Genomic DNA, 23,930 nt, shown 5'->3' with positions numbered 1-23,930 from the left:
GTGTCGGCGCTCTTCCAACTGAGCTATCTAGCCCTATACATTGGCGGTTTATATTGATAACTTTTTTATTGGTCAGTGCAGAAAGTCCTTGGGGTTGTGGTATGTCTATGCGGAACACCATGTTTTTAAAACAAAACTTTGTTATATTTTCTTCCTCCATGGTTGTAGCTTGTAGTTCATCCTGTTACTAGTGGCGCTTGCTAGACGCTTAATGAAATATGAAATATGATATAATAAAATGAAAAGTATTACCAAGCATTGGACAAGTCAATAATAAGAAACTGTCCTTATGTTTTCTTTTATCTGTCATTTGGAGCAATCACCACAAGTGACCCATTCTTGACAACAGTGATTGTAACACATGTAAGAAATCTATACATAATCCCGAGAATCAGTGTTTTATCGTTCTAGTTTAATGGGCACAAAGCGTCACGATGAAACGATAGACTCAGGCATTTGAAGTATAATAGTAACTATATAGCATCGGCTGTCACGTCACAAAGCACAGATATATGCTGTGTAGTTTGAATTTCTATGTTAGCAGGTGATGTAGCTGGTTCGTTTACTATAAAGCTATATTTATTCTGCATGTTTTTTTTTATAAGTTGAGGTCTTAAGCCCTTTGAAAGGTAAGAAACCTTTTTAAATGCTGTAGAGAGTAGCTGCTATTAGTAGTTTACAGCAGGGATTTAAAGACATCTCTAAATTGTTGATGTTTTTTTTAATAACCATATCAATAACGAGTTGATTATTAAGCAAACAAGGGACTAACAAACACTTATTTTGGTTTGGTTCAAACAGTTTTTGTAGCAGATTTATTTTTAATTTTTTATATCCAGTCTTTGAAAATATTTCTTAGATGGCAAGGTCTGTGATTTGTAATGATTTAAACTTATTTCTGTTGTTTTTTTTCCCCTAGCTTTTTGAACTTTGAAAGATTTCAATTTGTCCCAAGGCTCTAATTTACCATATTTGTAGTTGGGTAGAGAGTCTGTAAATCTAGTGGTAAGACTCTGGAATACCAGGGTACCAAAAGAAACCAGGACCCATGAATTGTCACCCCTGGATGGGGTTCGAGTTCAATCGGTGCCTTCTTGTGAAATAGACAATACTATATTGTGTTCAATTCAGACAGGATTATACAGTGCTTTCAATGATTGAGAACTGGATTGAGAAATGGTTTGTTAGTTTTCTGAAAAGGGTGCCCAAGGTCAAAATTGGTTGTGTGATACTAATTTGGGGAAAGAGTCCTAAGGGAAAATTGAGAGGGGGGATTCAAAGTCTTTTACCCACTTTACAATTGTGTAAAATGCCTCTCTGTGATATTCTTCAAGTCCAATTTTGGTCTAATTTCGCAAGCGTTTGATGACATCACATTTCAATGGTCTGTACTTTTTTGTACAGAGAATTTTCAGGTCATTCCTAAATTCTCATGATATTCAATCAAGATAGCATTGAATTTGAGCTCATTGCTGGTGCAGAAACTCCTCGTTTGAATGTACACACCCATTGGTTTTTGATGTTCAATGACATTATATTTAAAATTTTGTTCGGAGAGAGTAAAAAATAAAACAACGCTTTACACCTTTTTTGTATGACTTGAGGTAATAGACTCCTAACTTTCCCCACACTTTCATTAGGACTCAACTATTTGAAAAAGGAACGCATCATAAGACTCACTTAGTCAGATGCCCCACAGCCATTTTCCCTTCTGATTTAAACCAACAACAAAAATTAGACGTAATTAAAAAAGTGTATAGAACAAACTGTTGTCGGCTGTTGCTGGTGTGATGGGATGTGCGTGTAGACAAACACTCTCTCTAACCGGTATTCATCTCAGACTATTTTAAGTACACACGGCACGTCCACTTTACGCAAAACCCCACGTCATATGTTTGACTAGCCTGCTGCATGCATCCAACTGTGCAAGGTTTGTCGGGGGGGGGGGGGGGGGGGTGAGGAGGAGAGTTAGAGAGATGCGTTGGCTTAATGAGTTGTAGGACTACAGACCAGTCTGTTGGACTTTGGACTCTTAATATTGGCGTTTAAACTTTTAGTTGTGTTAACAGAGTCAGTTTGTGCTCAATAATTCAGACATAGTGTTTTTTAGAGAATGCATTTGAGTATTGCAGTCATCGTTTTCTTTCTCCTTAAAATTCTACCGCTTTGTTTTCTTGTGATGCATGACCAGGATTTGATTCCAGTTTTTTAGTGAAGAGGATATTAGAAGTAGGGCTTTCAGGTCGAAGATTAATTCAGTTCGGTATTGCCAGATGTGGTGATTACTTATTACTTGTTTCAATCAAGGTCAACTTTCTATAATGAATACCCCATGCTGGGCAGAATTGACTGGTGGAAGGATATCTACTTAGAAATATGATCTGTGTTAAAATGCCACAAGATATAAAATGATCTCCTTAAGTTTGGGTTGATCTGTCTTCCCCCTCCTCCCCCCCCCCACCTCTAGTTCGTTTAATTGAGAAATGGAATCTGATTTGGGGGATATTAGACTGTGTCTGAAATGGCGGCAGTGATTTCTACAAAGGGATGTGCTTTAACATAAGCATCAGTGCTTGTTAACATGATGACCAAGCCATAGTCGCAGTTGCTGCCACCAGTTCTTACAAGGCCTTCGATAAAAACATGGATTTCTAATCGATGTGTATTTCCAGTTTGCTCCAAATTGATAAGAAATGGTGCAATGTAATTGTCAATGGTCAACAAGGGTCAATGAATCATGGAATTGTACACTTTTATAATGTGCTCTGATTATACAATGTTATTTTTTGAGAAAAATTATTGAATGTGTCAGAACAGATGATTCATTTATAATTGTAGTTTTGCTGTAATCGGTATATTAATGAAAATCTTTAAAAAGTCAGTGGAAACTTCACATTATTTGAATATTGTAATTTTTAGAATTTGTGTTTATAAATACATTAGCAAATACTTCTTTTATATCATCAAATTGAGGCTGGTCCCTGTTTTTGTACACAGGATACAAGACAGCGACAAATTTGATTCACAGCCAATTGATTGAAATGAAATAACTGTTCTTCATAACTTTCACTGTGTGTGGTAAATCTCATGGCTTCAATTAAAGAGAATGTCAGCATTTCATTTCAAATGACCATCTGTTACTTCTAAAATGAGACCCAAAACAATAACAACAAAATATCTTCCTCAGTTTTTTTGTATTTTTGTCTGCGTCCTCCGAACCCACCAATCATTCCATGGTAGCCGTACTGTCAGCTGAAATGAATTCAGTTGATTGATGGTTGTATTATGTTTGCACCGCCACGCTCATCTACCTAGAACGTAGCAGGGAAAATCTAAATAGATCTCCCTCAAATTTCATTGGAGAGTCTCTGATATTACATGCTACTACATATAATTTGACTAGCATGGTAATATTGAACCTTTATGATCATGTACATATACATGGGCCTTCCCCAAGGTTTTAACAATGCCAGCGGCAAATAACCTTGAAACAGAATTTATAAGCAATTGCTGGCGTCATATCCGTCATTTCCGCCACTTTGCAAGTTATCATTTGTAATTCCTAAACCAGAGCTTTAGAAAATATAATAGACGGTGAGTTTCTTCATCAAAAATACATTACGTACATGGAAATCTGGTCTCGATGAATGGGAGTTTCTTTGAATTAGATGCATGACATGCAGGTTTTGAGAACTCATAAATGTTTCATTTCCAAGTTTTTCAGTTGTAAGTCCTTCTGGAGGATGTTTTGGGTTTTTATCTGTTCCTGAGTTCTTGAGGGAGGAAGCACACTACCTGGAATGACTTCAACCATACTTCCACACAGATCAAAAAACAACATGGTCTTCATTGGAAAATGGTGTGATTACATTGCTGTTGAACCTAGTGGATTTACTCCCTCACCAGTCTCAAGATTGTTTGTTTGTTTGATTGTTTACACATCTTCAAAGTTCAAGGGATCTCAGTAAATTCCCACAAGGGAATATAAACACCAAGCTGGCAACAGCAAATCTCTCTTATTACGAACATTGGTTGGTTGTCTGTGACTATATTATGAGTTGCACAAATTAAGAAATTGTGACTCAGTAACAAGACAACATTACATATTCTGTAGTCATTGTGAAATCAGCTGTAGGCTTGGTAGGATTCGAACACAGAACCTTGTGATTGCAAGTCCTGCAGTCTAACCACTTGCAGTTTGACAAGGATAGTTAAAAACTCAATATAGAAAATGGGGGATATATTGATGTACTTTATTATTAGAAAAGAAGATTGTCTTGACTGGTGTATTGTTGTTTTCTCTCTCTCTGTGAATACATCATGCAGTTTTATTTTTGGGGCAACAATTTGGTGAAGTCTGTTAGACGCACTTGTCATCTGTGCCAACAGGAAACAATCTGTGGTGTCCAGAGTCGAGATTGTTTTTCACTTCCACTAGAATCGTTCCTTTTTTGTACCAGTGCTTGGTACTTTGCTGTTGACAGTATAAGTATCTTCACACGGCTATAAATAGACCCATGGTAAGGAACATGGCGTGCCTGGACTGTCATGAACGGTTACCTTTGGAATCTTATTAGGCAGAGTGAGAAGAGAAGAGGCTCATTGTCCAGTTCCCTGTCTTCCAGTAACAACAATGAATTCATTTTGAAAAAAGGGAACTGGCTATTTAACCATCCAGCCTTTAGTTCCAGTGATTTTATGGGATCAGATCTAAGCTGACTGCAAGGAGCCAAAGTTGAAATATAATCTTAAGATATATAGAATATTTTTATGTTTTGAAGTTGAATAGTCATGTTTAATAAATAATTTCTTCCAAATGACTTGAATTCATATCGTATCAGTCAAGGGGAGTTTGAAATTAAAATTATAAAATATTTTTTCAGGCAAAAATAGGCTGTACAATATTGAAACACAGTATTGTATGATAGTGTTTTGCATAAATAAATTATGCACTCTACCATGTACAATATGGTTAATTACACCCCCCCCCCCCAAAGTGCTTACTAGCAGTGTAGCTAGGAAGGAGGCAGTTGTGTGTGAGGGAAAGAAATTCCAAGCGTAAAAATTGTGACTACGCTTGAACTGTGCATAATTAAGTGTCTGTAATAACCACTTATCGTTACGTTTTGTAGGTCAGCATGTTATCAGGCAAAGTGGAGTCAGCCAATTGCAATTGACTGTTAGAATGCAGTCTTTGACGTGAAGACAAGAGTACATGATTATTTTGAGATTAAGTTATCTGAAACCTTACTGGTTATATACAGTTTTTCTCTTAGGCACATATTTCCATTTTGAAGTGTCAGAATCTGGAAAAAAGCACCCCCCCCCCCCCCCCCCCCCGTGCTTCACAAAACCTGTGACATAAGATAAGTTTTGAGAAGAGACTTGAATTTTGCGGTACAAACACAAGATCGAAGATTAAGTGGTAGAGAGTTCCAAGTGTGTAGCTTCAACCCAATCTCTTTGATGGTTGATTCTTATTGTATCCCTCCCCTTCCCTTCCCCAAACACACCTTCCAGTCTTGTCTTGGTTGTAACATATTGCACTTAGCTTGATTGAGCACACTTCAACAAAACATTCCAAGCAGAATCTGCAAAAAGCACTAAACAAGAGTTGGGTGAAAAAAGCGTCTCCCCTCCTCTGTTAAGGAATTCAATTTATCGGCAGTGGGGTTGGGGGAATAGATTATTACATAAGCTTCATTTGCTGTGTTGTCCCGAAGCATCACGCCTAAAAGGATTTACCGCCTTATTGAGCCCACCCATAGTCTGAATTGGTGTGTTTGCAACACAGGCCACAGCGACTCTCTTTAAGATATAAAGCATATAAGGGTCATCTCAGCTAGGCTGAGAAATTCAAAGTGCCAGTTTCTAGGATGCGTTTTCCTGGACTCCTGGCTCTGTCTTTCTACTCACTTATTCGGAACAATAAGTGAAGGTATGTTTGTTGCTATAAGCGCGAAAATAAACAATACATAAAGCAACAGTGCTTACTAAGAAAACCAGCCAAAATACTTGTAAAATACCAATTGCAACTGGTTATTTACTCATTTAGTTTGCTTAGTAAAAACTGTTTAAGCACTGGTCATAGAGTGGAAAGTTTTGCTGAATAAATTTCTGCTCAGCAGAAATGAGCAGGATACCAGTCCTAGTTTTCAGTCATCGTCTCTATATTTCCTTGAAAGTTCAATGTTATACTTTCCCAGTGATAAATTATATTTTAAAATGTAGTTGTTTTCTTTAAAAGTGAACATTTCTCAGTTCCTCACCCACGCATATAAACAAAAACTTCCCTCAAGATTGTAGTGCAAGGAAATATAAAAATAAAATTTGTTTGAGGTAGATTTTCCATGCACACTTTTCCCGCCTGGACGCGAGGGAAAATTTATTTAGAATACGCCTAGAAGATGTTGACTTGAACTTTTGTCATGGCACTTTGAGGGAACTTCATCTTGTGCTTCTGGGTTTGGGTTTATTTTTTTGTGGCTTTGAGGTAGCCCTCAGTTGTTTTGAGAAAATGGTGCCTTAAGTTACTAGTGGTGGCCTTGTTCTAAGAAAAAGCAGGGACCCTCGGACTAGAAAACATAGGCAGCTTATATTCAGTTGATCGATCGATTGTCTTGGTTTTGATTCAGCGATAAGATGCCATATTATGACCTTGTGCTGGAGTAAACTTGTTTTGCACTCTTTTGAAAATGGGAAGTTTGACAAGGCTATAATTTGTCATTATGTCAGATTTGCGGTTTCTCAATGTCAATTAGTTGCCCCTTAGGAATGAAACAAGCGTAATATTTGACATTTTAGGCACTTTATTTGTTCATTCCAGTAGGTTTAACTCCCTCTGAATCCAATTAAATCTCAAACATTAACAATGAAAGTTTTTAAAGCGAAACAAATTAAAGACAAAAATGTACTTAAATGGTTGGATATTCTATGCAATTGTTAACACACTTTGCTGTAGGCCTAAACGTTTCCTTTCATTATAGTGTGTTTTTGTTTTAAAAAGGCGTTCTACTGTTCTCCAGTCTTTAAATAATTCTGTGAGACACAAAACTTTCTGTTAGAATTTGAAGGGAAAGATTTTATCTTGGATGTGACATCTTATCTCTGTTTTTTTTTGTTCAAGTCAGTTAAAAGGTTTGCCCATTGATTTACTATTGGACCTCAGGAAATATGAAAGCAGGCATGTCTTCCAAGAAAGTTGGCCATCAATCACCTCCTTGGTTTGGAATTAAGATTTCTATCTTGGTAAAGCAATCATCCCTTTTTCTATTTATACAACCGAAGTGAGGCTAAGGGCAACAAATAGTCTGAACCCTTTATATGAGTGAATCATTGCACACAATAGCTACTACTTTGTACAGGGAACCAGACAATATGACCACAGGGTGATTACGTCTTAGGAGAATTGAAGAGGGGGGATATAAAGAGGACAAAAATAGCCTCAAGTCTTGCTCCCTTTGAATGTATCTTTGTGGTTGTGTGACTGGATACACTTGCATGTATACTTGATTGCCTAATTGTTTGAGGCTAGTGTTAAAATAACCATTACTATTTGTGAATCTTGCTAAAGGTATCTCAAGTGACTTGGAGGGGGAGGGGGGGGGGGGGTTGGAGGTGAGATCAGTAACTTGGCCTATTCCTGTATAGTCACATAATGTAAACAAGATATGTTGGACTGAGCTGTTTTTGTTGCCCAATAATAACAGCTGTTTTACAAGAAATGTTATAGCCTAAAGTGTTATGTAAAATGTACTGCACATCAGCAAGTGTGGCAATGAAGTAAGAAACTATTTTGATTTGAGTATTTGGACAATAATTTACCAGTTGAAACCCTAGTTTTTGTAATTGGCAGTGTTCAATGGCAGATTGTGATGGGATGATGATTTGCATACAGTTGCTTTGAGTAATCTTGCATTAATAACCTGTGCTTGGGCATTGTTGGGTCTTCTGTAACGCCATGTGTGTTTGTTTTTTTACTGCTTGTTTAGTCACAGAAAACATGGTTTCTGTTTGAAGTTGACTCCCTTTAAAACATGACAATTGATCAAGGATTTCACAATTCTGTATTGCATCATTTGCGTCTCCTTTTCTAGACACACATCGTGAAACTATAGTCTATAGGTGGCTAGTGCATAAAACTCTTGCCTGTCACCATAGAGACCCTGGTTCGATTCCTGCCAAAGGCAATGTGAGTAGAGTTGTGTGATGGTTCTATCCTATGCCACAAGGGTTTTTCTCCGGGCCCTCCTTCTGTTGGTGTGCTATTAGGGCATTCACAGTTTGATGAAGCAGGATGCCAAATTCCATCTCATGCATGCTTCTTGACATGTTGTTCGGGGCATCCTTTTAAATACAGCTTCTCAGCTACAAATAATAGTAATAACAAATAATAATATCGGCGTCTTATATAGCGCATGTAGCTACCAAACAAAGGTACTCAAGGCGCTGAGTATAAATACAAACTTTCAGAAAGATAGGTTATTGCAGTGATGAATTCAGAGACCCAATTATTTACCACCTCACTGGGGCCAACCCCTTCTCTTTTCGATAAGTGCATTTGGTTCTTTTACAATGTACATGCGTTACACAGTCGCATCCGAAGGAAAAAGCAATGGTTAGGTGTCTTGCTTTTAAAAGGACAAAAGTGTCACAGCTTTATCAAACTGTGAATGACCAAAGATGATCAGTCTCCCAAATTGTTATCATTATAGATACACATCAACCTACACAAATTTCTCTCTGATTTTTACAGCATATTTCGTGTGTGATAATTCAGAACATGTTGAAATGTTAATTTATGTGGCCTTCAGAGACCATGATTCATATTTTTGAAGTCAGAACTATTTCAGATGCTCAGTTTTAACTGATTCCCAAAGTCAAATCTGTCAAATTATTCGTTTGCTTATAAGCTGTCACCAAACAGGCCCATATATGTACATCTCTCACTCTAGATTCCCCATAAATTAACCAACGACATTCCTGGTGACATTTTATGGTTCGTTGAAACAGTCCCTTAAACATTAGCAGACATCTGTGAAGTTACTCTTCCAAGGCTTAAGGAAGAAGACATGATTATCTTCCTGGAATCAGTGTTGCCCTTTACCGAGACAGTACGCTGCAACAATAATAACCCATATTGTTTCAAAATAATTATTGATGTGGTTGCAACAAGCATCAATAACAAAATCTTTAGCCACCAACCTTGGGGAAACATGACAGATGTCAAAATTAAGAAGTTGCTTTGTAAGACATCTTCAATAAGCGTTGTGAAACCCTGCGAGTGCTGATATGTTCTCGCAAAAATACAAGTACACATTAAGATAAAGTATTCTTGGTATTTTTACGGCGCTGTGGTTTTATGATGCAGGGGAAAAAGAATAATAGGATTTGAATGAATACTTATCAGATATAGAAAAAAAGAAAATTTTGTAACTTTCCTTTTTGGACTATAATGCTACATGTAGTGCCAACCTCGTCTTGGTTCCCATGTGCAATACCAAATTCTCATTAGCAGTATAAGGACCAGACTATTTACCCTTCCAGCCTTCCACTGCATCAGTATTCAATGACTCTGGCTACAGCTATAGCTGTGGGCTACCTCCATGGCTACAGCAATTGGCTAAGGCTGTTGGCTACATGGTAATGCTGAAGAATAGGACTTTTCAGCCATCTTGGAATAGCCACAGCAAGCCATCAATTCAAATACAGCCTTAGTCTGGTTTACAATTTTAAAATGGCAGCCCTGTTATAATAATAAAGGTCTATACAACATGATCCACTTGAAGTCGGAGCCTATAATTAGATAAATTACCGCCACAGTTCACAAATACAGACTCTCTTTCCTTCGCTCATGGACGGCAGGTCTCATTATGCATGGATACCCAGAAGTCTTGCATAGCAACCCTAGTAGAATCTTGACAGGAGTACAGGGTATACACACGGCCAAGCGTGCTCAATACCGGGTCACGTCTGAATACCAAATATATTAACATTTACACGTATGCAATATATCCACATTACTTTGTAGTGGTGCTCTTCAGATTTGTTTTATAAGAGGGATTGGAGAGCCTATATTTCAAGTGTTTCTAGGCTTATTTATTGTTTTTATATAAAAGCCTAATGTACCCCTCGTGTTTTTAAGGATTACTTGCACAAAACCATGTAGGAAAGAAATCAGTGGGTGTGTTTTTAAGAGTCTTGTGAATAATCCTTTTCTAACTGTGATTTATCGCAGTATATTTAATTTCACAAAGCAGTCGCTAAGCACAGGCAAATGTTGCTTAGCAGGAAAAGGTCTCAAAGCGAGATTGTATCCCCGTCAATTCGGGGTAGGCAGATAAATTTTCCAAGCACTATTTCCTGCTTACAATTTTATGAAATAGGGCTCTGGACAGTTTCGCTAAGCAGAATTATGAGCCTTAGTTAATATCTGGCTTATCATTCCCCCTTTAAACCCAGGTCTGATTTATTTCCATACAGATCCCAGTCTTGCTCTATGATCCCAGTTAGCCCCAAGTCACATCCAATGCTCTTGTCTTCATCTAATTTTGTACTACTTAGCATCCACATAAAAGGGGTCGTACTTGTTCACTCTGTTTGACGCAGCACTAACGTAATTCTAAATCATAGAGCCAGTGTTTTATGGCCTTTTATAGATATCTAACTACCCAAGTGATAATTATTTTGATAACTCCCTCATAAAGAGTCAGTCAGCAATCTCGCGCCCTTATCAAGAGCCCTTTTTTTATTTCTTCAACATAAATGTCAGTGGTTAATGCATGACGATAAGCGAATCATATGTTGTCATCGCGCAGCACTTTAACATGTTCTTACTGTGTATCTTCAGAGTCAGAGAGCTTTGCCAGATTACAGCAAACAAGAGAGAAGCCAAGTCGCTTCCGGGGATTTTTTTGTCATGAAATCTTCTTCTTGGCTTTCCGAGGTGGCACTGACTGTTATCTCAGCTGTAATATCTTAAGCATTATTATCAGGGAGGGGCTTGTAACTAGAGTTCTTGTTTGGATTGAGTGGAGCATTTTCATTTTTATTGTGCTTTCAAGATGGTAGAGTGATTAACTTTTACATTCACATGAAAGGAATGTTAGGGATGATCGCTGTTCAAGAAGCTTTATTCTTAGTACGAACTCTGTTGAAAAGAGAAGCCATCCTGGTCGTGTTTTTTTTTAATTTAATTTACTTGGCTGATGTGTTGACTTGTAAATATAACTAAACCATTGATGAATGAATGGAAAGCAAATGAATCAATGCAATTCAGTATGCTGAAGGAGCACAATAGTCTGTGCCCTTTATCATATGATGAAAATCTGCACTTAGTTTTGCTGTTACATAAAGGGAACATGACTAAGATGGTGACAGCTCGCTTCTAAAATAAATAAATAAATCACAGATACTCAATTTAACAATTTCTGTATTTGAGGAAAGGATTGCCCAAATAATTTAAACCCAAGGATGTACATCTACAGATCATGAATTCTAAGAAATCAGGAGATAATTATTTCTTTAAAATAAAAAATAAATAAAAAACATGAGGGGTAAAAAAGCAACCCTATTTTGCTTCCTTAACATTTACATACTATAAGTCCATTTATGAATCCATTACATCGACCCCCCCCCCCTCCTCCATGTCACTTTTTACTCCTTGGCCATGCAACTCTATCTGTCCCTACCTAACCCCCAGGCTCTAGAATACCTGATGAGACTAAAATTCTCCTTTGATCAGGTTTTTCCTCTGGCTATCCTAGGCCTAATATTGTGCCATTCTGCATCAGGCTCCATCCACTGGCTTGTCATATTGTCACATTGAGCGACAAGGTTAGCAGTAAATCATATATTATATTATATTGTATATTAAATCCAACTCTTCGTATAAAACGCACTCCATCCATCCAGCAGGGATGGAGGATAGAGCAGAGGGAGAGATGGTGCATGTTGGAACAGCCCTCTTTGACTGATTCAGCTGGCCAGCATTACAATGTGTACCAGCAGCCAGGCCTGGTTGTCCTATATGCTCAGCACACATTGAAGAGATGAAATGATCAACATTCCTCATGTAGTTACATAACAAATGATGGAATGTGAGCTTGATGTAGAAATGACAGACAGTGTAATACCCTCTTAGTGTGTTTCATTTCATTTCATTTCATTTCATTTTATTTGCTAGCAAACATGAAAAAAACACAAACATGTATTAAAAAATTGCACATCAAAGATTTACAAGAAAAAGCAATACAATGGTTATAGAAAGAGAACAGCTAAAAATATGCAAAAACACTAGCAAATTACTGAGAAGCCTGGCCTGGCCGCGGGCAGATATAAGGATTGTGTAGGAAACATCTCCAGTGGGGGTGGAACACAAAACACTACAGACGAAACAAAAGACAAGAACCCTGGCAGGGAAAGCCAATAGCGACAAAAAGTCACTTTTAAAGTGGCTGACCTTAAAAATGATTTTAACTGTCTTGTGACTGTTAATGACTGTTAATGACTGTTAATTACAGTCTAAAGGTATTGATCCCAAGAATTGATCCCTCTTCTAAGTAGATGACCCATCTTGTTTATATTTTGTAATCTGATGATTGTAGCCATCATTGAATAATCGTACAGAGAGAATACGTTTCTAATCAGCAATATGGATTACAGATGCACATAGTGTTAGCCAGAGGGGTGTCTGGGTGTCTGTTGGATTTCTGTTTTATCTTTCATATTAATGTAAATATATTGTAAGTGAACTATTTGGACTGCAGTTCTTACATAGATAAAACATCTATTTCAATGTTGCCATGAATACAAATGGAAGTCATGAAAATGGAGGTACACGAAAACAAGTATATAAGGCGAACTAGAGAAGTACTAACAATTTACACAGGGCGGGGATAAATATTCACAAAAACAGGACACCATTTAGGCCTAGGGTGAAGCAAGAGCTTTTGTTCCCGTACCTACGGACAGACACTACAATAAACAAACAAACAAACACATCAATGGACTACATGTAGCAGCACTGACTTACAAATGAACATGTAGGAACTAAAACTAGAAATCATCTAGAAATATAAATAACATTTCTAAAATTTCCAGCAAATGTTGGCACCCTTTTAAGCAAATCCTGGCCTAAACCTTACAGTTGTACCACAGTCAGGCTGCCGACAGTGGATCCCCCACCAGCCTATTTTCTTCCTCCATGCACCAGCCTATTTTCTTCCTCCATGCACCAGCATAATAGTATAATGTACCTAGACTTCTCTCTTTTTAATTTAAGTGACATGACATAAATTAAGGCTTGATTTATATACCATAATTTACATCATGATAAATAGTGTCTATCACCAAATAGTTTTATCTCTCTTTTGTTGTAAACGTCATGTGGCAATTATCTTACTTGGCTGGAGAAACAAAAACCTGCAGATATGTTCTCAATGTTATTGATTTCTAATACATAATTTTAATACATTTATTTTAAATTGATTAGACTGGTGTATTCATCTAAAACATAACCTGGTTGAAATGTTCAAGGTTTTAACTTTACGACCTGTCATTTACAATATTAATCAAACAAGGGACTTGAGTGACATGTGCCTGTATAGTAAAGGAAACTAAACCTTCTGATGAATTTCAACTTTGTCAGCTACCAATCAGCAAAGTTTCTATTATTTGATCAATCAAATTAATGGGTGGTTTTTTGGTTCTCCTTCCTCTAACACTTCTCATTTGAGTAGACAAAATACAAAGTATAAACAGTCGTGAAATATTCACTCAAGAAATTATTCAATTATTTTCTTTTACGCGGACTGGCGTCATCTCATAAAAATCACTCAATGTCAAATGTTTCTTTTTTTGCATCTCTGACAAACTTGACATTTTACAAGACAGGGCTTGAACCCTGAAGTCATTTATCGTCTTTCGGTCTGTGAATGCATCTCCGCATTCGAGCCAAATGAAACTTCCTCTTTTTTTCCTTCTCTCCCCTTCCCCGTATTAATATCGTGGCTTGTTTCTCCAAGAGACTGGAAGAGCTGGGGTTGTGGGTGACCTGGCTAATCTAGATTTTCATCCAGTGCCTCTGACGAGAGCTGCAGATTCTTTACAGAGACTATTGAGGCCCACTGACGTAGAATAGAATTGCTGCTGTTTATACCATATGTTTTCATACTGCTTTTAAAAAAAAAGAGGGTCTGCTTGAAATTTTCATAATATTAATTTTTGTTTACTTTTCTTAGATGCTTAATTTATTCCTTAAAATTGCTTTCTGTCAGCGATGTTCTTTTTATAAATAAACCATTCAACCAATCATACATAAATTGGACGCGTAAAGATATCTGTTCATTCAAATTAAAACTGGATTAACACAAAACATAACATGACAATTGACCATTTAATTTGCCCCTTCCCCTTGCCTCTTAGGTCGTAATCACCTCCTTTGTGGCCCCCTTCACCTTCCATTGCCTCTCCTTGAGATATCTACAGGCATGTCATATATTATTCAGTCAGTGTTGAAGTACAGTCCAGCCTAGAACACTGTATCAGGATCAAGTGGTCTACTACATTCACATGAACTGCGTCATTGGTGTAACGCTATGACGTCTTTCACTGACAACCAATCGCTATTTTGCCCTCTAAATCATGAAGGGTAGAGGGGGGTGCCTTTCCAGGGTTGCATATATGGAGTACATGGCTGATCGAAGATCCACACAGATTGTCCAATGTGAGGTGTCTTACAGATGGCTCCATGGACATTATTGATTTATTACATATATTTGTTTACACTGAACAGTTTTTATAAGTCATGTACATTTTTTTTCTTCTTCTCCACCTGACTCAGATTTCTTTGATCCGATATCTGTGGGTGGCTGTCGGACTTTGACTCTGTTTAAGTGGTGAAGGAAAAAAAAACATTAAATTAAAAAGCAAAAGGTTCTCCTCTTAGTATTTTAACGGTTTCATTTTGACCTTCTTTTTTTAGTTCATTGGTTCAATTATTCCCTGATGCCTTTAAATTTCTATGTTGTTTATGTGTACATTAAAGCCATAAGAAAACCAATCAGTATTCTCAAGAATTGCTGACAGGAGAAACAAGAATATTTCAAGGGTTAGCAGGGAATTTGTGCTTGTGTGGGTTCATACCCAATGTTACGAGGCATTCTTCGCTTACACAGCATTCTTCGCTTACACAGCTAGCGCAGAAATTTGGCGCTTGCCATGTGAGTAGAGAATGTTAATATCGTAAGCACAAAATGGCGGTAAGCAGAGCCATGAAATTGGGCCCAGTTCAAGTTTTAACTACTCATCAATGGTTTTGAAGTTAATTGTGAAGTCTTTTGGTGAATTGGATTTCAGACAGTTTTTTGATAAAGTTCAAGGTAGAAAGTATGTGTAGATTACCCTTGACTTCTGCCAGCTGACAATGCATTTACTTGTAATCTATTCTCATTTTACCTGACCATGCCTGTAGGTTTTTACACTTGATCCTTCATCAGTGAATCAAGGTCTAACCACAAGCCTTGGACCGTTATATCATTTTCATCTGCTTTTATTTTTTAAACTGCAACTAGATAATTGCCTTTCCATTTTGAACAATTGGCTTTAGTTTAAGAGGGATTTATGTGTTAAATTGAATGTAGTATTCGCTCATAAATGATGAGAATTTATGATATGGTTTAATTTGGACAATGAGCATCAGAAAATGAACAGGTATAGTCTCTGACTTGGTTTTTAGAAGAAAGCATTCTCCAACATTTTATTGAATTGCAAGAAGAGTGGTTGATCACAAGATAACTTGTTTTTAATCATTAAATATTTTTCTATAAAAACAATTTGTGGATGTTATCAGCACATTCTGTGATACACTGTTTCCTCAATTATTTTTAAGTTGAAATAGCATTTGTTTTAAAGAGCATTGATGATTATTTTAAGATTGGAAAGTTTTGCATAAAATTTGCATTAAGTAGGGAACTAATTTCATGTGTAAACACACATGCATGGCACAAGGTTTTCGTCAGTGTTACCGTACATACAAATCACACAGCCATATGGCCAAATAAGACCCTAAGTAAGTCAACCCTGAACCAGCGTCTATAATTTTGCCCCAAAATCGATCAAAAGCCAACTGAGGTATGTAATTTTTCGCAGGTGTCAAATGGCTTCCTAAATTCCATCCCAAATAATAGACTTGCTTAATGACTGAGTATCGTTTTTTATGCTTTCTTGTGTACAGATTTGGAAGCAGGGTCTGCAAATAACACACTACCAATAAACAACAACGACCATCCTATTCCGAAACGGAAGGGCAGTATCAAGTGAGTACTTCTGTTTTTCAGTTCAATACCTTTAAGGAAATATTTCTTTCATTGCTATCTTTAAAAGTATTGTACAGGATTGGTAGAGGTTACATTTTAGTTGCAGACAGTGTTCATGTTTTGTTTGATCAACCATGGGGTAAAGATGAAATACAAAAAAATATGTAGAAATTTGGGCTTAATCCATGTGTGAGTCAGGAGAAAATAGTGAAAAACCATGTACAATATTCAGCATGTACATCTTTGTTGTAACAATGAAAATCAGCTGTTACTTTTTAGGTATTCAGATTCAGTATTCTTGAATATTACTTCATTTCACAGGGAAATATTTCACAGAAAAAAAGGTTTCTTGTATGAGCTTCATAATCAATAAGATCCCAGACAATATTTCACAATGAAGTTTTTTATCCTTACCAATACTTTATTGAACTAAGTTCCTGGGTTTCCAAACACCGCCATTTCCAAGTTCTCTAGATTCAGCTAAATTATCTGACCTTCATCTTAAATGAATTGCTTGAAGGTGTTAATTCTTGGAAGCTTTATACATTCATATTTTCTCAAGGTTCTCTAAACTCGCTCAACCTTCCTTCTTAGAACACGACAGCTCTATTTCCAACCAACTTATACTTATTTCATTTATTTTGATTTTGTGTGTGAGTTTTTCCTGGTAAGATGTTATGATTAACAGAGTCTCAACTCCAATTACTTTTTGGTATCAAAATGTCACCTAGTTGTATTTCTAGGTACATTTATTTTTAGATTGACCATTGTGCATCACTCCTCATTTCATATACAATTGCTATTTTCCGTAGAAATTTTGTTGTGCGGTTGGGAAAATTGTCTTGGAATTGGGTAGGTATGACGTAGCCATTCATCTCTCAGCATTGAAATGATTTCCCTGTAGTAAAAGGACATTGGCGGTGATGGGGTGTACGTCATATATTTCCATTGAGTTAATGCAATATATCCTACAAACAAATCCTTCTCAATGCTCTTCTGAGGCTAGTCAGGAGTTCCAGGCTCTTCTCTTTGGGCTACATCACTTTTTTATTATTTTATGGTTGGGTTCATTACAACCCCTTGGGTCTGCAATATTTCACAGATAGATGGGAAAAGTGCCTCTTATTTTCTGTATCCAATTGTTACAAAACTCTGTTGATTCAGAGAATTTGTTTTATTTCTGGATGGTACAGCTGTTTGTTTATTTGTTTGTTCGTGGTTTGACTTTTGGTTAATAGTGGTTTGTTTTTATAAAATATGTGTTTTGGGGATTCCCTGAGCAGTGGTTTTCCTGTAATTACACCAGCCCTGACCTTCCGCCCATGGGACAGGCTGCACTTCCTATAAAATGGTAACCAAAGAAGATATGAAGTGGATGTCAGGCAATGAGGCAATAATGCCCAGTCAGAATTTGTACGGTTGAAATGCTGCCCACCTCTACAGTGATATCTCTGTGGATGAGTTGGGACAGGCTAGTTAGGGGTTAGCGAGAAGTGAATATATATTCATTCAAGGAAATGTTAGCACTGTTGTATACGCTGATGTGTAAATACAGAGACTGTACGTAGTAGGAGTCTGATCGCCCACCATTGTGAGGGACATCATAAAGACCTTGATGTGGTCTTGGCTTGTGCTATAATCTATCCAGCTTTTGCCTCAGGGTTAAGTGTCTGTTTTGACTGTTGAATGTTTGGAGATACTACTGAAGATAGTTCTACCCTGCGTCACCGATAGTTTTGGCCATTCTCTATTTACGTCAGTTCTCTATATTAATTTTCTTTTCTAAATCGTCAAATTGTTGTCTTCATCACAATGTCTATGTTCAGGAAGTGGCTGACTAGTCCAGTGAGAAAATTGAGCACGAACAAATTGGATAGAATAGACGGCCCAAAAGGACGAAAGCTTCACCAAGATTTAGCAGTTAAGGTAAGACAACTTGTATATTACTAACCATTGACCAGTTGCAGCCTTTCTATTAATAAATCATTATAATTATCATGTGGATTGGTCGTATCAATTCACGATAAGTTTTATTGGAGTATAAAATCAACCATATAAAAGTAGATAAAATACAATTTGAAAACATTTTGCTTATCGGTCTTAACCAAGAAATAAGTTACAAATTACCAACACCATTTGGGTTTATGCTTTGCATGGTGGAAAATTTCTCCCGATTTACTTTATTTTCACAAGTTCAAAGTATCACATTGACCATTTTAATCTTGGTCCATGAAAACTATTTAAAAAAGTTAACCTAATTTGTAAGCCTTCTAATTTTTTAGCCTTCGAGAAAGACTCTGCCAGGGTTGAAACGTCAGGCCATTAACTATTTTTTGCATTTATACCATCGGTCCATTTGGTTGGGAAGTTGTTTGCAACAGCTAATTTTATTTCTAATTTGTAAAGACACACACCATTTGTACCTTTGAAATGTCTTGAGCAGTGCATCAGACAAAACATTTTGTTAAAGGTAGGGTCATAGTTTATTAGTTGTTGTCAATATAATGTTGATTTATAAACTAAGTTATCAATGATAAAAGTCACTGAAAAGTACTGATTACTGTGGTAAGCAATCCCAGAACTTGTTCATCTGTTATTTGTTTAGTACTTGATAGATACAGACTGTAACATTTCTCATGTAACCAGTGAAGTATTCTGCCTGTCAGGAAATAACCTGAAATACAAGGTCATTATTTATGTCAAATGTAAGTCTTTTGAAAATATCTACCTTCCTTCCTGTGTGTATACAGTAGTTGTAGAAGATGATCACTTCAAACAGATTAACATAAGATTACTTAATTGTGTTTATACCCATACACTGGGCTCTTCTGGCAATTTAAAACTCTAGTTTGTGTTGCCTTTTTTTATTTTATTTTAACAAGCCCCTTCTAAGCGCTCTTGTTATGCTGTTAATGTTTTACAAAAAGGAAAAGTCCTTCTCAGAAACCTGGGATATTGAAGAGAAGCCAGTTCACACGGTGGACAGCCTGTTTGATATGAGTGACACTTTGTATTCAAATGCAAATTTTGATTATAATAACTACACACAAATCCTCTTAAACTTAAAAGGGCTGTGATCAAGTAAGTATCAAGAGATGCTTCGACCACCCAGAGATAGAACGTTTTATATTATTTAGTCTTTTTGTTATTTTGTTATTTTATTTTTATTTTTGAAAAAATAATTGGGCCAAGCAGACAATAGAAAGTAAACATGACATTCTAATGGGATACAAAAGTTAAACTATTTTCAACTTATTAAATGTATTTTCTAAGAAACACAGCCAAATACTCACGTAATTTTGTTTACGTTTCGACTAGTTTCACTAGTCATCCTCAGAACGAGGCACCACCAGTCGGTTGGTGGCGCTGTTGCCTGCTTCGGCCACTAGATGGTGGTTTGGCTGATTGTGTCCTCCCCGGGGTGGAACTTGGGGTATGAGGGGGTCCCATATGTGTGATAGTTCATACCCTCCCTCGTCTCTGTACCCACACTCGGCCATACCACCAGCCAGTGGCCGAAGCAGGCAACAGCGCCACCAACCGACTGGTGGTGCCTCGTTCTGAGGATGACTAGTGAAACAAGTCGAAACGTAAACAAAATTACGTACTTGGCTGTGTTTCTTAGAAAGTACATTTAATAAGTTGATATTTTACCAGCCTGATGAACTTTTTTCATTTTAAACTATTTTCATTGTTAATTTTCTTCAGCCAAACAGACAATGGCAAACAAACATGGCAATACAACAGGGCAAATAATCTAAACAATTAATATGATCCATAGACCTTATGACCTAGATCTGGTCCTCACTGCAAGTGCTTGCAAATTTAAAAGCAAACATGACAATTTAATTGGAGACCAAAGTAAATTTATTTTCTTTATTAATTTTCTTCAGACAATGACACACAAACATGGCAATACAACAGAGCAAATAAAATAAGAAATACATACGAATACAAATAAATATGATATCTTAACAAATATTTGATTTAAACAATGACACTGATGTTCATTATACTCACATCATTAAGGTTTTTAAAAAGCAAAGGATATGAAATTTTAATTATTAAAAATAGTATTAACAAATTGAGAGGTCGTGGCTCAGAGTCATGAATGCAGTTTGCTACAGACCATGTTACACTTTAGATAAGACTGGACTTAAAGCAATTAATTATCCAGTAACTTCTAGCTCATTGGCTTTTAAACCATTGATATAAAGATTAACCTATTTACCCAACCAACCATCAAAAGCTAACAACCCTGTAGATAATCAAGCTGTAATGAACCATGTGATTGGATCCAACCAATCAACTGTTTGAACATCAGATAACAAATTATGCTTACAAGTGCCCCCCTCCCCTTGCATGTTGAGGTCCGATAATAAAGCTGCTAAGAATAGAAACTTAGCGTATAGGATAATATTACTCAACAAAAACTGTATCAAAATCAAAATCAGTGTATTAATTAGACCGAGGCTAGAACAAAGTGTAGTCTGGTTCTTTTTTCTTGCATTCACTGCTGTTATTGGATACATGGAACATGACCAAGATGGTGGCAGCATGATGAAGGTGTATGGGCAAACATCACGAAATAGTGAGGCCCCTACCATCACACCATGCACATAAAAAGGATGAGTAGGAACCATTGATTATTATATAGGTTGCATCTCATGTTATCCAACGTCGTGAGAAGGCATCTTGTGTCCAGCCAGAGGCCATTGAACAAGATGCTAAGACGATCCTACACATTGGCAGTTGTGAGTCAGCTGGTCCACTAATTAAGGAGTCTGTTCTCTTTCCACCTAGAGTGAGATTTCTAATTTGGCCTTGTCCACACATAGAGAAGGGGGAGGCTTGGATGCAGATTTTTGATATTGTTTTATAGAAGAGGATATTTATGTTGATATTCAATAATTTAATATTGAGTGACTGGGATGCATTGATGGATGCAAGAATGGAGAGTTTGTATCTCGTAGTGGTATTGGCTTATTTTGAAGGAAACATAAGTTTGTAAGATATGGGCAAAGAGACTGAGTGTCTCAGTGAGACACTTACACGTTGTATTTTAAACCTGTGGGCGATTGTTTACTTGACATTTTCTTCTGCAATTGACATTGTGGTTCTAATTCAGAAAAGCAGACTTAACTAATTCATAATCTTTTTTTTATTTTTGCTTTAAATATATGTTTGAGAATCCCCTTTCGGACACTAACATTTCCCAAATATGACCAGTGAGAATGAGATTTTGTTTATATAAAATAACATAATTTGTTTTATAAAACCTTTTTTTTTATATTTTTTATGTTTTTAATTATAAACTAAATGACCATTGAAAAGGCAAAATAGGATAAACATTACAATACATCAACAAGACTAAAACAAATCTTGGCCAGCCAGTTTTGCAAATATAGAATGAAGAAGTTAGGACCTTCCAGCTAAATGGTTGGGAAACTTTACAACCCCCCCCCCCCCCCCAACCTCCCCACATTTTTTGCTATCTCCAGCTTCAGCGCATACTAAGCAATGATAGCCCTCATTGACCCGGGGGTGGGGGGGGGGGGAGTGGCAGTGAGATTAGGCTGGGACTGTGATACAAAGAACGAGAACATGTAAAGCTCATTTTCTTGCATGAAATATACAGGCTGGATAAAGGCTTAATACTGGCTAGAGTTTGAGGCAAAGGATATTTCAATCTATTTGGGTGGTTTTTTTCTCCCCATTCTTATCCATTGTAATCCAATAAACCCCAGCAGATGTCATTGCTTGGTAATTCTCCTGCATCAAATCATTTCAATAACTCCCAAGGTTTAATCCTTGTCAGTCGGTAGGACCTCGGCTATGTAACATGCTCAGGCCTGGCATTACATGCAGGCCATTCAGGCCCCATTGCCTCAGGTCTCGTCCTTGGTGCCCCATTTACTTCAAGACTTGCCAATGAAAGTGCCCGCTCAAACATGAAATTCTAGGGCTGCATATTCCCAGTCTTCATTAGAGAAGCTGTTTGTCTTCATGTTTTCAAGAAACTGCAAACAAAAAGTTACAATGTTTAGTTTGTCTCTTTAATTATATTTTTTCTGTTTAATTATATTTATGTGTAGAAACCATATCATAATTTTGAAATGATAATGCCCAAGCACACTTTGAATTATTTTTTTACAGTATATTTGCTGTCAGCGAAAACAGAAGATGATATTGACTTGGGCCACTGTTTTCCTTTTTTCATCATTGTGAGAGAGAAGTACAAGATTAAATGGAACAAATGAAAAAGGGTTAGTGGGGCAACTTGACCTATAAAAGCTCAACTTAGTTAGTATGTCGTATGTCGGTGAGAGTACAGCTGTGGGCAATGGTTAAGTATACCAAGTACTTGTATTTGGACGTCAGAAATTAACGCCAAGATGCCCCCAAAGAATGACCTTTGATAATTTACAGTAAACTGAGTGAATGATATTCTTGAACATGAATGCTGGAAGATTTTCAGATTGTATTCTCTGTCACGTCCTTGTGTCTTACATCATTGTAGAGACCTTGTTCATGGCTGCCATAATCTACTTGAGGTAGTAAAATCTAAAGCAAGTCAAGTATTGAAAAGAACATAGTCGAGCCAGCAAGTAAATACACACATGGTGTTACTACAAAACAATGTATAATGTGTGCAACAGCAAGAGTTAATACTGATTTTCATATGGGATCTAACTATTTTTCCTTCCAATCTCAGTTCCGTTGTTTTTGAAATGAAGGAGTAAAATTGAAGATACAATTGATGGAATTGTAAAATTTAAACCTTTTCTATACCTTTTACTACAGTTATTAGTGAAATTATTTAATCAAGTCATCAACTGATAAACCAATAAAGACTTTTTATCCTGAGATGTAAAATTGATTAATCCATTTAATGGGGGGGGGGGGGCTGATTAGAAATACAAACAATCTTATCTCTAAAAGATTTAGTTTTTAAACGACCACTAGAGCCCCATGTGTTTCCATGGCGCGCATCCTACAGACAACCTAATGATGTTTAATCAGAGCGTGGCGTAATCCAGTACTGATCGCCTCACGTTATGACGCACTGGCTGTCGTAATGTCAGCCCGCTCCTCACCGGGGACCATTAGTACTTTGTGCGTGTCAAAGTTGAGCCAGGTGCCAGTAGCTTTCATTCATGTCTCTTGGTTAGGTGGTTAGGTGGACGGGTAACCAGACACCTTATTGCTTGCCCATCAATGTCAGATTTACTTCATGTCTAAATGCCATTAGGTACTCCAGAGGGGTAGGGGTTCAGGGAGTTTCAATTTCTTCCCCCCCCCCCCTCCACTCCCTCTTCACCCATCCCCCTTCTTAGATTGATCACTCATCTCAATTATATTTTAATAATGTGTTCCCCTCCCCGATACACATACAGCTCTGTGTTGTAGTCACTCTGTGGACATTCCCTTGTTCTGGGAATGCTATTCTTCATCACTGTCCAAAAATACTGTGTGGACCTGTATAAGTCCACACAGTGTTTCAATTCCCTACATTATGTGGACTTTTGATCTCAGGTGCGAACTTTGAATGTAGCATTAAAACACCCTTACGTATTTGAATGTGACTACAACTTCAAGTACACCCCAGCCTAC

At 37.0% G+C, this 23,930-nt stretch overlaps 1 protein-coding gene across 1 annotated transcript in view; it reads left to right on the top strand.

Moving 5' to 3' along the window:
* Positions 1-23,930, top strand: part of LOC117291414 (triple functional domain protein-like) — a 57,007-nt gene that overhangs the window by 2,737 nt on the left and 30,340 nt on the right. The window contains 2 exon segments of the mRNA XM_033773068.1: positions 16,235-16,316; positions 18,143-18,242. Of these exon segments, the coding sequence (XP_033628959.1) occupies positions 16,235-16,316; positions 18,143-18,242 (182 nt within the window).

Source organism: Asterias rubens, chromosome 6, assembly GCF_902459465.1.
Source record: "Asterias rubens chromosome 6, eAstRub1.3, whole genome shotgun sequence".
In the NCBI taxonomy this organism is placed as follows: domain Eukaryota; kingdom Metazoa; phylum Echinodermata; class Asteroidea; order Forcipulatida; family Asteriidae; genus Asterias; species Asterias rubens.
This window is presented reverse-complemented; position numbering and strand designations above follow the sequence as displayed.